Source organism: Herpailurus yagouaroundi, unplaced genomic scaffold (assembly GCF_014898765.1).
Source record: "Herpailurus yagouaroundi ecotype Mexico unplaced genomic scaffold, PumYag 569, whole genome shotgun sequence".
Classification (NCBI taxonomy): Eukaryota; Metazoa; Chordata; class Mammalia; order Carnivora; family Felidae; genus Herpailurus; species Herpailurus yagouaroundi.
In genome coordinates this window covers 1,785,620-1,799,706 of record NW_024412786.1, presented here as the reverse complement: position 1 = coordinate 1,799,706, position 14,087 = coordinate 1,785,620, and the positions used below count along the sequence as shown (strand labels likewise).

The following is a 14,087-nucleotide window of genomic DNA, read 5'->3' as shown; positions in this document are numbered from 1 at the left end:
GGATTGGTGGGAGCGGAGTCTGCGGCCCCGGTCCGGGGTAGGTGGGAGAGAGCTGAAACGCCCTGGACGACCCGCGGGAGGGGGCGGCATCCGCGGCGCCTCCGGCCCTTCCCAGCCACGTCTCAGCGGGACCTTCTCTCGCGGAGCCCCCATTTGACAGATGAGAAAATTGAGGCTCCGAGAGGCCAAGTGACTCTCAAGGTCACACAGCGAGGAGGCGACAGAGCTAGACGGGGCTGGCTCTGGGTGGCTGCTAGGAAAAGTCAGCCAGAGAACTCAGTGGAGGAGCCCCCTCCAGCCCCGGCGAGTTTGTGCAGGGGAGGGGGACGGGGTACCTTTACCGGGGGGGGGGGGGGGGGGACCAGGCTCTGCCAGCGTCCGGGGATGAGGGGTGTCAGGGCGCTGCGGCCGCAGAGCTGGTTTCTGGACTGCGGAGGAAATGGGGGCGTGTGTGCACGCCCATGGGGGTGTGTGCATGTGTGGGATTGTACATGCGTGTAGGTGCACTGTCTTGTGTGTGTGTGTGTGTGTGCGCGCGCGCACGTGTGCGATTTCAGAGCCTCCGTGGCCGCGGGACTCCAGGCTGGCCTGGCTCGAGCGAGCTGCAAGTCCAGAACTGGCCCCATCAACGGGTTTGCATTCTGGGCTAGAAAGCTGGGTATGTGTGCCCGAGGGATCCTTCCTGGAGGTGTGCACGGGGTGTGAGTGCCATTGTGTGTATGAGACAGAGGCTGGGAGGCAAGTGCCTGAGGCCCAAGTGTGTGTGTATGGGGGGGAGGGGTCTTTCACCCCAACGTGGGCCTCTGGCCTCAGGTATAGAATGAGCGTGTGTCCCTGCATGGGTGTGTATCACCCGGCGTGTGACTGGAGTTGCTGGTGGAGACGTACCGGCATTCTCCACCCCTCAGGACGCTGGCGCCCCCTTCTGGGCGCCCTGCTCTGTGTGTTCGAATGTGGCCTGCCCGTGAGTGAGCTCACAGTTCGACTGTGTAGTATGGGGCCTGGGTCCGGAGCTCGGGCTGGGGAGGAAGATGGTCTGCGGAAGGGCTGAACCCGGACCCCTGGGGCCTTCACGGAGGAGGTGGCTTGGGAGCGCGTGGTTCCCAGGCTCAGGCTTCCCGCTGACGCCTCCGGGGCGGCAGCGGGCTCCCCCCACCCCCACCCCGCCCCAGGAATGTTCTGCACTCTAGCTCGCCTCCCCAAGGGCAAGGCCCCTGGGGGTTGCCACAGCCCCGCCTCCCCTCCCGGGAGCCCGGGAGGGGGCGATGCGGGCAGGACGCCTGGGTTCCTCCCTCCCTCCCATCCCAGGGAGAAATTCCTCCGAGGTCCCCTCAGGCTCTGGGTTCCCAAAATAACCCTGCGGGGGAAGGGAGGCTGTGGAGGGAGGGAAGCGGGAGGGGCGTAGAGCCGAGCTGCGGGGTGCTGCAGGTGCCTCCGGGGAGAGGACGCGAGAAGAGGGCCTACGAGGGGTTGGGGCACAAACCAGTTCCCGGAGTGTCCTGGCTCGTCCCCATCCCCGGGGAGCCCCTCGGCCTTCCCGCGACTCCGAGGGTGAGCCGGAAGCCTCGCGGCCGGTCGGTTTCCCAACTGGTGGGTTGCACCATCCCGGGCCAGACCGTTTAACCCCGGGAGTGGCCGCGGCGCACGACTCCGCCCCTGCCCAGCAGGGGGCGTGCCCGCCCCGCCCCGTTCCTGCCCGCCCCGCCGGCGCCTCCGCAGACTCCCTCTCTGTCTCTCCCGGGACAGGGGTCCGGTCGGAGCCCCTTGGGAGGCTTCGGAGTGCAGCTTGGCCCAGCCTCCCCGCGCCGGCGGCCATGGCGGGCACCCTAGACCTGGACAAGGGCTGCACGGTGGAGGAGCTGCTCCGCGGCTGCATTGAAGCCTTCGGTGAGTGGCACGGGAGGGCACGCCCAGCCTGAGCCCAGCTCCGAGCCTGAAACGGGGTCCCTGCCTTCCCGGGCAGACCCCTGGCCTGGACCCACCCAGTTCCGCATCCTGCCACCTTTTTAACGAAAGCCTTCTCTTCATTGCTCGGTAGACAGATCCACACGCTTCGGAAAGATAAAATGTTTCCCTTCCCTGGTATGCCGGCATTGAAGGGAGGGACGGGGTCCCCAGACTCTGGAACATGCGGAGCGTTATCTGTCTCCCCGGAGGATCCGGAGGAACTGTCTATCTCTGGCCTGGGAGCTGTTTCCGGCTGGTGGGGGGCGGCTTATCTGGTGAGGGGGTGCCCTTTCCCCCAAGCACTCAGGAAATGGCCTCTGGATTCTTGACCCCGGGGAACCCAGGCTTCTTCCGCCCCAGCTGGCTCCCCTCGGGACGATGGGCCCGGATCAGACGCTTCCCTCCTCCGGTTCCTCAGATCCTGCCTTATCCCTCGCCCACCCTACCTTTTCTTTCTAAGCTGCCTACAGGATTCACAGTCCTGGCAAAGCAGGTGATGGGCGGGGGGCCACATATCCGGCGGGCTGTGGGGTAGGCTTTAGGGACCACAGCTACGGGACGAAGGGTCACCCCGCTTCTCTCTGACCCCTCGGAGTTAGATGACTCCGGGAAGGTGCGAGACCCGCAGCTGGTGCGCATGTTCCTCATGATGCACCCTTGGTACATCCCTTCTTCGCAGCTGGCGGCAAAACTGCTCCACATATATCCTTCGCGGGCCTCGCCGTGGGCCCTGCAGTCCTGCGTGGGGGAGCCAGGCCGCCCAGCCCAGGCCAAGAATGGGCTCCGCTCCTAGAGCATGGGCCCCTTATAAGCCCTAGAATCCAGGCTTGGCGCAACCTTGCTCCAGGGCCGAGGCTCCGCCCCTTCCCGCCTCTCGAGTCAGGCCCCGCCCCCGCCCCTCCTCAACCTGGGCTCTCTACAGCCTAGGACCTGTGCCTACTCCCAGCCCAAGTCCCTCCTCCGGCCTCCTTCCCGGAACCCAGGTCATGCGTTCAGCCACCCCTTAGAACCTAGCCCCGTTCCTAGCTGTGCACCCTCCCCAAACTCGCCCCTCACCCCCTCTTCAGCCCCTTTCCTACAGGCCCCACCCCAGGTCCCGCCCCCAGCATCTCTCCTAGGACCAGGCCCCTCCCACAGTCTCCCTCCAGAAGCCGGGACCCATCGCCTGCCTCCCTTTCTAGAATTAGTCTCCATCCTCCTTTTCCTTAACTCTCCTTCACCTACCAACAATCCCGGAAGGACAACTCCAATTCGCTGCAGGTGAAAACATGCCACCTGGTCAGGTGAGCCTTCCTTTTGCGACGCTGTCCCCTCTTCTCTCTCCCTTCTCTCAGGCTTCAGACTGGCCTGAAGGAGTGGAAAGAACACGTTCTGGGAGTTGGTCATGTGGGTTTGAACCCGGGCTCTGTCCATGGTGGGCCGGCTGTCACAGGCTTGCCTCTTTCCTGGTCTGGGCCTGGGTTTTCTGATCTGCCCCGTGGGGGTGGGGAAGGAATTGAACGGGGCGGGGGGGGGGGGGTGGGTGGGGGTGGGGGGGGGGAGCCACAGGGTGGGCCCCTCCCCCCCCCTTGGGGGACCACCACCCCCAGGGGGCGGTGGGGGGAGGGCTGCCTCGGGTGACTCAGAACTTCCGCCAGGTACTGGATCTCGGCATTCCCAGCAGAGTTTGACTTGAACCCTGAGCTCGCTGAGCAGATCAAGGAGCTGAAGGCTCTGTTAGACCAAGAAGGGAACCGGCGGCACAGCAGCCTCATTGACATCGAGAGTGTGTGCGTGGGGCGAGCTTGAGGGCTGGGGAGGGCGCTCGGCGTCCTACACCATCTGTACTTAACAAATGTTTGTTGAATTGAATGAGTGAGGGTCATGTTACTCTCTTGCTGGAAAAACCTATGGCCCCCTGTCGCCTTCACAATGTCTCGGCTGGGGATCAAAGCCTTTGGTGGTGTCCAGGCGGCTTGGCATTCCTGCATCATCTTCCACAGCCCACTCCCACCCCGTGCACGCCATGCGACCGCTGTACGGGTCCACTCGTCATTCCCTGCCCTGCATCCTTTGCGCCATGACTGTTCTGCTCATACGGGCCCCCCTTGCCTGCCTCTCTGTGTTGTCAAGACTCAGCTCAGGTGTAGACCGTGTCCGGGCGCTGAGGGCTCGGAGGCCTTCCGGGGCAGAATTTGCCATTCCCTCCCGTGGCCTGCACTTTGTGCAGACCCCTCTGTGCAAAGACCTGTAGACGCGCCGCGCAGTTTGGTGATTGTTTCTGTGTCTGTCTCCCTCAGTAGGCTGTGAGCTCTCCAAGGGAAGGAACTGTGTCTTGCTCCTCTCTGTACCCCCAGTTGCCCGGCACAGTGCCTGAGTGCATGACGAGGGGGGAGTTTGCAGGAGTTGCTGGGACCGGGGACATCAGTGGCCAGCACGGTGCCACAGACTGTGTGGGTCCTCAGTCGGCCTGAGTGGTGCCTGCGCACGAGTGTGGGGCCACAAGGGATGGGGCATCTCCAGCAAAAGGGCTCACTGCCCCCGCCCCCCTCCCCCACCCCCCAGCCCCACCTACAAGTGGAAGCGGCAGGTGACCCAGCGGAACCCCGTAGGACAGAAAAAGCGAAAGATGTCCCTGTTGTTCGACCACCTGGAGCCCATGGAGCTGGCGGAGCATCTCACCTACTTGGAGTATCGCTCCTTCTGCAAGATCCTGGTGCGGCCCCGGAGGGCATGCGGTCAGGGGTAGAGTTTGGGTTGGGGAGGAGTCCCAGGAGGAATGGGGGTCCCTGGGGTCGGCAGGGTCACAGGGTGGGTTGGGGGTTTCAGTAGCTGGAGGGTGAGGCGTGGTCATCTGTGAGGGGAGGGGCCCGAAGGGGCTGAGGCCACTCCCACCCCCCAGTTCCAGGACTATCACAGTTTTGTGACTCACGGCTGCACTGTGGACAACCCCGTCCTGGAGCGATTCATCTCCCTCTTCAACAGTGTGTCGCAGTGGGTGCAACTCATGATCCTCAGCAAGCCCACAGCCCCTCAGCGGGCCCTGGTCATCACACACTTCGTCCACGTGGCAGAGGTGCCCGTCGCTACCCCCACCCCCGCCCCCCCGCCAGCCTCCCAGGTGCCCATCGGCGGAGTCCTTCCTTTCCACCAACCCACTGCCTCCTCGCCAGAAAAGCTGGGCCAAGTTCTGGGCCTCTTCAGTGACTGACTGCCTACGCCCCTCCTCCTTTGCCCCCCAGAAGCTCCTGCAGCTGCAGAACTTCAACACGCTAATGGCAGTGGTCGGAGGCCTGAGCCACAGTTCCATCTCGCGCCTCAAGGAGACCCACAGTCATGTTAGCCCTGAGACGGTCAAGGTGCCTGGGACTGGGGTGGGTGGGTCAGGGGAAGAGCCTGGTCGAGCCCCGGGCTAGCCCTTTCCCAGGTCTGGCCTCACTGACAACTCCTAGTAGCGTCGCGGGCTGGGCACTCCTGTCCCCATTTGACAGATGCAGAAACTGAGGCTTGGAGGGGTTCCATGCTTTTCACAGGTTACACGACCCGAGTGGCAGAGTGGGGGCTTACCGGTCTGCCTGACCCCAAAGCTTGTGTTTTTTTTCCTCTCCTTTTCTTTCTCTCTCTCTCTCTCTCTTTCCCTTTCTTTCTTTCTTTCTTTTTTAAGTTATTTATTTATTGATTTTGAGAGGGAAAGTGTGAGCGGGGGAGGGGCAGAGGGATTGGGAGAGAATCCCAAGCAGGCTCCGCGCGGTGACTGCGGTGCCCGATGTGGGGCTCGATCCCCTGAACCGTGAGATCATGACCTGAGCTGAAACCCGAGAGTCGGACACTAAGCACCTGAGCCCCCCAGGCGCCCCCCTTTTCTTTATTTACTTTAACATATTGGGTGACGTACATAGAGCGAAATAGATAAAGCGTATGTATGTAGAGGTTAAAGAAAAGTTAGAAAGAAAATGCCTGTGTAACTTAGCACCCAGGTCAAGAAATCGAAGCTTCCAGCACCTTAGACTGTAACTCCCCACCCCCCTCCCGCCCCCCGCCCAATCAGAGGTAACCAACGTCATGACTTTTGTAATGACGGCCCTGCGTTTCTTTACAGCTTTACCATGCCACGTTGTATGAATCTCAAAATAACGTGGGAGTTTTGTTGCCTGTTTCTGAATTTCCTATGAATGGGGATCATGTTGTGTGTTATTTTATGTCTTCTTCTAACGTTCTGTTACTCATTCGTTTCCATTGCCGAATGATATTTTATTGTAAGTCTACTGCAAGTTATGTGTCTACTGTTGAACATTTGGGGGTCTTCCCAGTGTGGGCGGTTACAAAGGACACAGCTGAGGACATTTCTTCTGGATCTTTGTCCTGTTCTGTCTGCCGCCCCGAGCCTCAGTTTCTTCTGTTAAATGTTAGGGATAGTCTGTGCCCAGGGCTGGTGTGGAGGTGGGGTATCTGGCAGTGGGCGTTCCCTTGGAGTCATGACCTATAAACTCTGACCCCCAGGGGCTAAGGGAGACAGTGCTGGGGGACAGTGAGGGAGGATTTTTTAACCTTTCACCCATCTCTGACTCCTCATCCTCTCCCACATTTCCAGGGCTCGGGGGGGCGGGGGCGGGGGGAGGCGTAGTTGAGCCAGTGATGTGCGTAACGTGTGTGTGATTCTTTGCTTTTTGCCCCCACCCACCACGCCCCGCCCCAGCTCTGGGAAGGTCTCACGGAACTGGTGACAGCCACAGGCAACTATGGCAACTATCGACGCCGGCTGGCAGCCTGCGTGGGCTTCCGCTTTCCCATCCTGGGCGTGCACCTCAAGGACCTGGTGGCCCTGCAGCTGGCACTGCCTGACTGGCTGGACCCCGCCCGGACCCGACTTAATGGGGCCAAGATGAAACAGCTCTTCAGCATCCTGGAGGAGCTGGCCATGGTGACCAGCCTTCGGCCACCAGTGCAGGCCAACCCAGATCTGCTGAGCCTACTCACGGTGAGGGGGCTTGGGAACAGGGACGCTGCGGGGGGCGGGGGCTGGGCACCAGCGTGGACAACCACCTCTGGTCTTGGGTTCATGCCAGGCTGTGGGCTTGGCCTGGTGTTCTAGGTTCTGATCAAGGAACTGAGATCCAGCCCTGGGGTCCAGGGTCTGGAGTGGACACCGAGATGAGTTCCAGCCTCTGAAAGGGGCTGTGGACTCAGGTCTGATTTCGAGGCTGGCATGTGGACTTTCTGTGCCGGGCTTGAAGCTAGGCCTGGGTCCTGGGTTGGGTTCCCGGCAGTGGGTTGTGTTCAAGGCTTGGGGCTCAGCTCTGGCGTCTGGGGTCAGGGGTGGTTTCTAAACATGGCCTTGAGCTCTTAGGAAAGGTCTGGGCTTGGCCTTGCACTCGGTGTGGGGGTCGAGGACGGGAGTTAGGTTCTAGTCAAGATCTAGACTAGGTTCTAGACACGGAGCCGAGGCTGGAGTTTTGGGTTTAAAAAAAAATTTTTTTTAACATTTATTTATTTTTGAGACAGAGGGAGACAGAGCATGAACGGGAGAGGGTCAGAGAGAGAGGGAGACACAGAATCTGAAACAGGCTCCAGGCTCCGAGCCGTCAGCACAGAGCCCAATGCGGGGCTCGAACTCACATACCGCGAGATCTTGACCTGAGCTGAAGTCGGACGCTTAACCGACTGAGCCACCCAGGCGCCCCTAACGTTTATTTATTTTTGAGACAGAGAGAGACAGAGCATGAACAGGGGAGGATCAGAGAGAGAGGGAGACACAGAACCCAAAACAGGCTCCAGGCTCTGAGCGGTCAGCACAGAGCCCGACGCGGGGCTCGAACTCACGGACTATGAGATCATGACCCGAGCCGAAGTCAGACACTTAACCGACTGAGCCACCCAGGCGCCCCTGGAGTTTTGGGTTTAGAGTGAATTCTTAACGGTTTCTAGCCTCTGGACTGGGATCAGGATTGAAATCTGAGCTGGATTCTTGATGTGGGGTTGGGTTCTAGGTCGGGGCTTAATTTCAGAGCTCTTGGTTGTGTTCTGACCTGGATTCTTGGCTGGATTCTTGGAGGCGCGTTGTGCCCAAGATTTGGGGCCAAGCTGCGGGGTCTGCTCTGTGTGCTAGGCTGGTGTGTGGTCACTGGGGTGTGTTCTAAGGTGGCCTTTGTCCCGAGTCTAGCTTCTGGGTTGGGTTCCAGGCTGAGCCGTGGCCTCTAAGTGGACCTATGACCCTGGGCTCTGGACAGCGGGCTCCTGAGGGCAGCAGGGGCAGGGGGTGTGATCAGACCTGTGTGTCTTAGGTATCTCTGGATCAGTATCAGACGGAGGATGAACTCTACCAGCTGTCCCTGCAGCGGGAGCCGCGCTCGAAGTCCTCGGTGAGACAGGGAATCCCTGCCTCCCCACTCTCCCCCACCTCTTTCTCCCCCACCTCTGCCCTTCCTGAAAATCCCAGGACAGAGGCTACCTCCCCTGTCCAGCTTGTTGGGCGGGCTCCCTTCTCCCCAGGGCTTTCCTGCCCCCCCCCCCCCCCCCCACTCCGGGCCCTGGACTCCCTCACCTCCGGCCTTCACTCAGGCCTGACCATTCCCACAGCCAACCAGCCCCACAAGCTGCACCCCACCTCCCCGGCCCCCAGTGCTGGATGAGTGGACCTCAGCCGCCAAACCCAGGCTGGATCAAGCACTCCTAGTGGAACACATCGAGAAGATGGTGGAGGTGAGACTCTGTGGCAGCCAGCCCTGCAACCTGAGGGGTCGGGGGACAGGTCCGGAGCGGTCCATCGAGAACGATTTTGCCTGGCCACCACCCTCGGAGCCACACTGGCGCCTCGTTCCAGGGCCAGGGCTCAGGCTCCAGCAGGCAAGGGGCGGAGCCAGTGGGGGGGGGTTGGGGGGGTACAGTAAAGGGAGAGAGAAAGGGGAGCTGCAGAGGCGCCCACGCCTGAGCACCCTTCATAACATGGACGGGGCCTGTGGACAGGACGGGACTGACGCCTGTTTCGTTCTCCTGTCCTCCTGTCCCCCGCGTGTCCCTCTGTGCACTTCAGTCTGTGTTCCGGAACTTTGACGTCGATGGGGACGGCCACATCTCACAGGAAGAGTTCCAGATCATCCGTGGGAACTTCCCTTACCTCAGCGCCTTTGGGGACCTCGACCAGAACCAGTGAGGAGGGCTGGGGGCTGGGGGAGAGGGAAGGCAGGCTCACTTCCCCCCCGGGTTTCAGCTTCCTCCTGTGCAAGAGGAGGCCACTGAACCAGATGATCGCGGCCGAGGAAGCCACCAATGTGGGGAGGGGCTCGTACTGGAGGGGGAGGCTTCCAGCTGTGGCAGCACAGGGTTACCCCACTCATTCAGACAGATGGGGGGGCCCCACCTGAATCTTGCAAAGACTGTGGCCTGGGGACTGTTGCTACATACATGCCGCTTTATTTGTGGAGCTCACAGCTGGCAAAAAGTGTGGGCAAGTTCAACTCCTGGGTAGCCTGTTTTAATGAATAGAAAAGAAAGGCCTGTAATTAGCAGCACCCACTTGCTTATCAACAATTCACATACTGACAATTTGGACAAACAGCTGATTCTCTGAAGTAGGTTAAACATGCCCTCTGCAACCATGTTCATATCCCTGTTTTGCTGAGCAGACAAAAAACTCCAGTCGCAATTTACAGCCCCATCTCAGGTCGACTTATATTTTTAATGCTATTCATATTTCAAAAATCTGGGCTTTTTTTTTTTTTCCATATTGCGGAGCCCCATGGTAAAAAAGAAATCCAGGTAGTAAAACAGATTTACAGTGAAGAAAGCGTATGAAGTGAGACGCCAAAGTTACGTTCCTCCTCCCATCTTTTCCCATCAGAAGAGGCTATATTATTAGTAACATGTTTGCAATGCCACTGGCTTGGCAACAGTGTGTCCTTCCAGTCTTTTTTTTTTTTTTTTTCCCCCTCCCTGCATGTGCAAATTGCTACAGATTTTGTTTGTGCCTGTTCCATGGACAAATAGGATTGTGGTATAAATCTAGCTCTGCCCACGGGGCTGGTTACAGTTGCTTTGTTTCTGCTCCCAGAACTGAGACAGAATTCTAGGTTATGTCCCTGGGTTGGTGGGTGGATTTTTTCCAGGTCACACTTTTAGTGAGGGTGCCGCTCGCTGTTGGAGACCTTAGATACAGCTTCGCGCGGGGGTCTCAGCCTTGACTTCCCACCTCCTGCACACCTCAAGCCTTGTGCCCAGCCCATCTGGGCACCAAAATCCAGCACCTGGCTCACTAGGGAGACCAGCAACCCCCTCCTAGGGCAGCCTCAGCCTTGGTCCCAACTCCCTGCCTCAGCTTGACGCTCGCTCTCTGTTTCTGGAATGTGAGGATGCCCATTTCTTTCCCACAAACTCACCTATGCATTTAAAGCAAATTTTGGTATATTTTAACCGGGATCTAGTATTTGTATTTGTAGCAGCAGGGTTTGCAGGGTTTTTTGTTGTTGGTGGTGGTGGTGGGTTTGTTTGTTTGTTTGTTTATTTATTTATTTATTATCACTTTCTTGATGGAACTGCACATCTTGCTTTTTTGCTTTTGTTTTTGTTTTCCACGTAACCCTCTATCACGGACATCTTTCCACGCCAGCTTCATGCAGAACGACCTCATTCTTTAGAATAGCTGTAGAGTGTCCCACTGTCATTATCCTGCTGATGGACATGTAGACTGTCCCCAGTTTTCCGCTGTTAATATACGCCATGCTGCTGTGAACATCTTTGTACCAATGCACCCAGGCCACTATTTCTGTAGGTGAAATTCCTAGAAGTGGGATAATTGGATCAAAAGATATGCACATTCTAAATTAGGAGAGAGCCTGCCAAAGTGACCTCAGGCAAGGTTGTGCCAGCCTGCACCCCCATCAGCAGTGAGTGAGTGCCCATCTCCCAACTTCCTTGCCAACACTGGACGCTATAATAAGCTTTACAATTTTGTCAGTCTAATTGGCAAATGGTGTCTTGGTTAAATTTGAATCTCTTTAATATTAGCGGGGGTAGGATCTCTTTTCATATGTTTATTGGTCCCTTATATTCCTTCTGTTAATTGCTTGTTCATATTCTTTGTCCATTATTCCACTGGGTTTGTGGGTCTTTTTTTTCTCATTGATTTTCAGAATCTCTGTTAATGGATGTTAACTCTTTGCTGTCGAATATGTTTGCAAATATTTTCTTTCAGTCTGTCGTTTATGTTGTCCGTTTCCATATAAAATTTTTAAAAAGTGTCGCGTGTTCAATATGTCCGTCTTTTCCTTTATGACTTCTTGGATTTGTGTTATGTCTAGAAAGGCCCTCATCTCCTTGAAATTCCAAAGGTATCCTCTTACACCTTTCCAGATACTTCCATGATTTTGGTTTTTACATCAGTGGTCTCAGTTCAGTGAGAACGTAGTGTCCAGGCACAGCGTGCGGTAAGAATCTAGGGTGATGTATATATTTTTTTCTAAATGGCCAGCTGTCCCAATGCCCCACTGAACTGAAGGATCACCTGGACCACATCATGGAGCCCCAGATATAATAATAGTCAGGAGTTTCCAACAAGGATGAACACTGACAGCAATAGCTCCGCGTGGCCCAGGACCTACCAACTACACAGACACTGTTATAAATGCTTCATGTGCCCTCATTCAGTCCTCACACAAACCCACGAGGGGCAGGAATCATCACTGTCCCCGTTTATAGAAGAAGAAACTGAGGCACAGGGAGATTAATGAGCCCAAAGGTCACACAGCCAGGAAGTAGCCAAGCCAGAATTTGAACGGAGGTCTGTCTCCAGAGCACATGCTCTTTTCCTAAAATATGTTAATAGGTGAGAAAAGGGTTCTGTGGGAACCCCTGGGTTATGTGGGGAATCCTGATTGCAGGTGTCTTTCCAGCACTCGCCCGCATGCGAGTCCGATGCAGGCGGCTTTTCCCAATCTTGCCTGGTCCCAGAGCTCAGCAGAAGTCTCTCGAATCTCAGGGCTCCCAACGGGTGTTCCAAAGAGCTCACTTTGGGCAACAAAGGCTGATAATCTCGTGGGAAATTCTAGTTAGTTTACATGCCAACGCTGTGAAGTGACCCCGGCAGGAGTTATGATCCCCATTTCTCTGGGAAGGAAACCCAGGGGAAGTGACTTGCCCAAGACCACACAAGTAGTAGCGGCTGGTGCTTCTGCCTGGCTCCCAAGTCTAGGCCTCTCTTTCCGGCACCAGGAAATCTAAAACCAGGAGTTGGGTGGGAACTGGAAGTTCCCAGTGGGATGGGTTAGGCTGGTGGGTGGCTGGTCCCGGGGGAGGGCCCCGACCTGAGGCGCTCCCTCTCCCACCCCGCCCCCCGCAGGGATGGCTGCATCAGCAGGGAGGAAATGGTGTCCTACTTCCTGCGCTCCAGCTCGGTGCTGGGCGGCCGCATGGGCTTCGTGCACAACTTCCACGAGAGCAACTCCTTGCGCCCCGTTGCCTGCCGCCACTGCAAGGCCCTGGTGAGACCCCCACCAAGCCACACCCCTCCAGCCCTGGCCCCTCCGCTCGCCCCGCCCACCCTCCGGCCCCGCCCCTGCTGGAGGCCTCGCAGCAGAGGCGAACCTTGTCAATTCCGCCTGCCCCTCTGGCCGTTCTGCGCCTGCGTTGGCCTGAGGGGCTCTAAAGCCCCAGAGTGGGTCAGTCCCAGTCCCCGCCCTTGAGAAAGAAGAGGTGAAATCATTACCTCTCAAGCCCTCTCCCCCAGCACAGCCCCCTCCTCTATTTCAGATCCTGGGCATCTACAAGCAGGGCCTCAAATGCCGAGGTGAGCAGGGCCGGAGGGCTGAATTTGGGGGGGGGGGGGGAAGAGCTACTCTCTGGGCGGGGATTCTAATTTTGGCGGGGCAACCGAGGAGGAGTGAGGTACCCTGGAGCCAGAGGGGCGTGCTGATTATATTGAAGGGGGTAGCCTTTAAGTGGGCTTTTATTGTGGTGAGACAGCTGCCCGGGCACCGAGGACTTGGCGGAGGGTGTGGATTGGCGAGCAGGATGAAGCACTTTGGAAGGAGAGTCTTATTTTGGTGGGGCAGCTGCTCAGGAGCACAGGAAACTGGGGAGAGGTGCAGGCCTGGGGAAAGGGCCGGAGAGCGTTCTGACCCAGGGCCCTGGCTGGGCTCCCCATCTGCCTCTCCCAGCCTGCGGTGTGAACTGCCACAAGCAATGTAGAGACCGTCTGTCCGTTGAGTGCCGGCGCCGGGCCCAGAGCGTGAGTCTGGAGGGGCCTGCGCCCTCGCCCTCGCCCACACACACCCATCACCGAGCCTTCAGCTTCTCCCTGCCCCGCCCAGGTAGGCGAGGCTCCCGGCCTCCAGGTAAGAGGGGATCTCCTCTTGTGCTGTCCTGTGCGGGGAGGGAGGCAGGGCCTTGTGGCAAAGTATTAACCTATCCAGGAGGGAGAGCTTCCTGGAGTTTGTAATTCTGTGATGTTGGTGGGGTGATAATGAAGGGTTGAAAAGGTAAGGGGGCCAGAAGGTGGCTCAGGAAACCTTGACCTTCTGAAGCTGAGAGAAACGAATAATACATAAAGAGTTAGAGTGAGGGCGCCTGGGTGGCTCAGTGGGTTATGCAGTTAAGCGTCTGACTTCCATTCAGGGCATGATCTCGCGGTCTGTGAGTTCGAGCCCCGTGTCCGGCTCTGGGCAGACAGCTCGGAGCCTGGAGCCTGCTTCGGATTCTGTGTCTCCCTCTTTTTCTGCCCTGCTCGTGCTCTGGGTCTCCCTCAAAAATAAATAAAATAAAATTAAGTAATAAAATAAAAAAATTAAATAAATAAATAAAATAAATAAAAAAAGAAAGAAAAAAGAGTAAAAGTGAAAGAGGTTCAAGATTCCAGTCACAGGGGTGCCTGGCTGGCTCAGGCAGTGGAATATGTGCCTCTTGCTCAGGGTAGTGAGTTCAAGCCCCACGTTGGGCATAAAGCTTACTTTAAAAACAAACAAACAATGGGGCACCTGGGTGGCGCAGTCGGTTAAGCGTCCGACTTCAGCCAGGTCACGATCTCGCAGTCCGGGAGTTCGAGCCCCGCGTCGGGCTCTGGGCTGATGGCTCAGAGCCTGGAGCCTGTTTCCGATTCTGTGCCTCCCTTTCTCTCTGCCCCTCCCCCGTTCATGCTCTGTCTCTCTCTGTCCCAAAAATAAATAACCGTTGGT

General features: G+C 57.5%; 1 protein-coding gene across 4 annotated transcripts in view; it reads left to right on the top strand.

Moving 5' to 3' along the window:
* The first annotated feature begins 1,445 nt into the window (after window positions 1-1,445).
* Window positions 1,446-14,087, top strand: part of RASGRP2 (RAS guanyl releasing protein 2) — a 13,912-nt gene continuing 1,270 nt past the window's right edge. Inside the window, exons 1-15 of one of the 4 annotated variants that reach the window (XM_040466112.1) lie at window positions 1,446-1,551; window positions 1,747-1,887; window positions 2,547-2,649; window positions 3,168-3,230; window positions 3,585-3,716; window positions 4,492-4,642; window positions 4,829-5,002; window positions 5,169-5,285; window positions 6,623-6,904; window positions 8,208-8,285; window positions 8,503-8,625; window positions 8,957-9,072; window positions 12,257-12,398; window positions 12,667-12,703; window positions 13,074-13,250. In XM_040466112.1, coding sequence (XP_040322046.1) covers window positions 1,815-1,887; window positions 2,547-2,649; window positions 3,168-3,230; window positions 3,585-3,716; window positions 4,492-4,642; window positions 4,829-5,002; window positions 5,169-5,285; window positions 6,623-6,904; window positions 8,208-8,285; window positions 8,503-8,625; window positions 8,957-9,072; window positions 12,257-12,398; window positions 12,667-12,703; window positions 13,074-13,250 — 1,768 coding nt within the window. In that variant the 5' untranslated portion in view covers window positions 1,446-1,551; window positions 1,747-1,814. The other 3 variants (XM_040466114.1, XM_040466113.1, XM_040466111.1) reach the window with 3 other exon arrangements.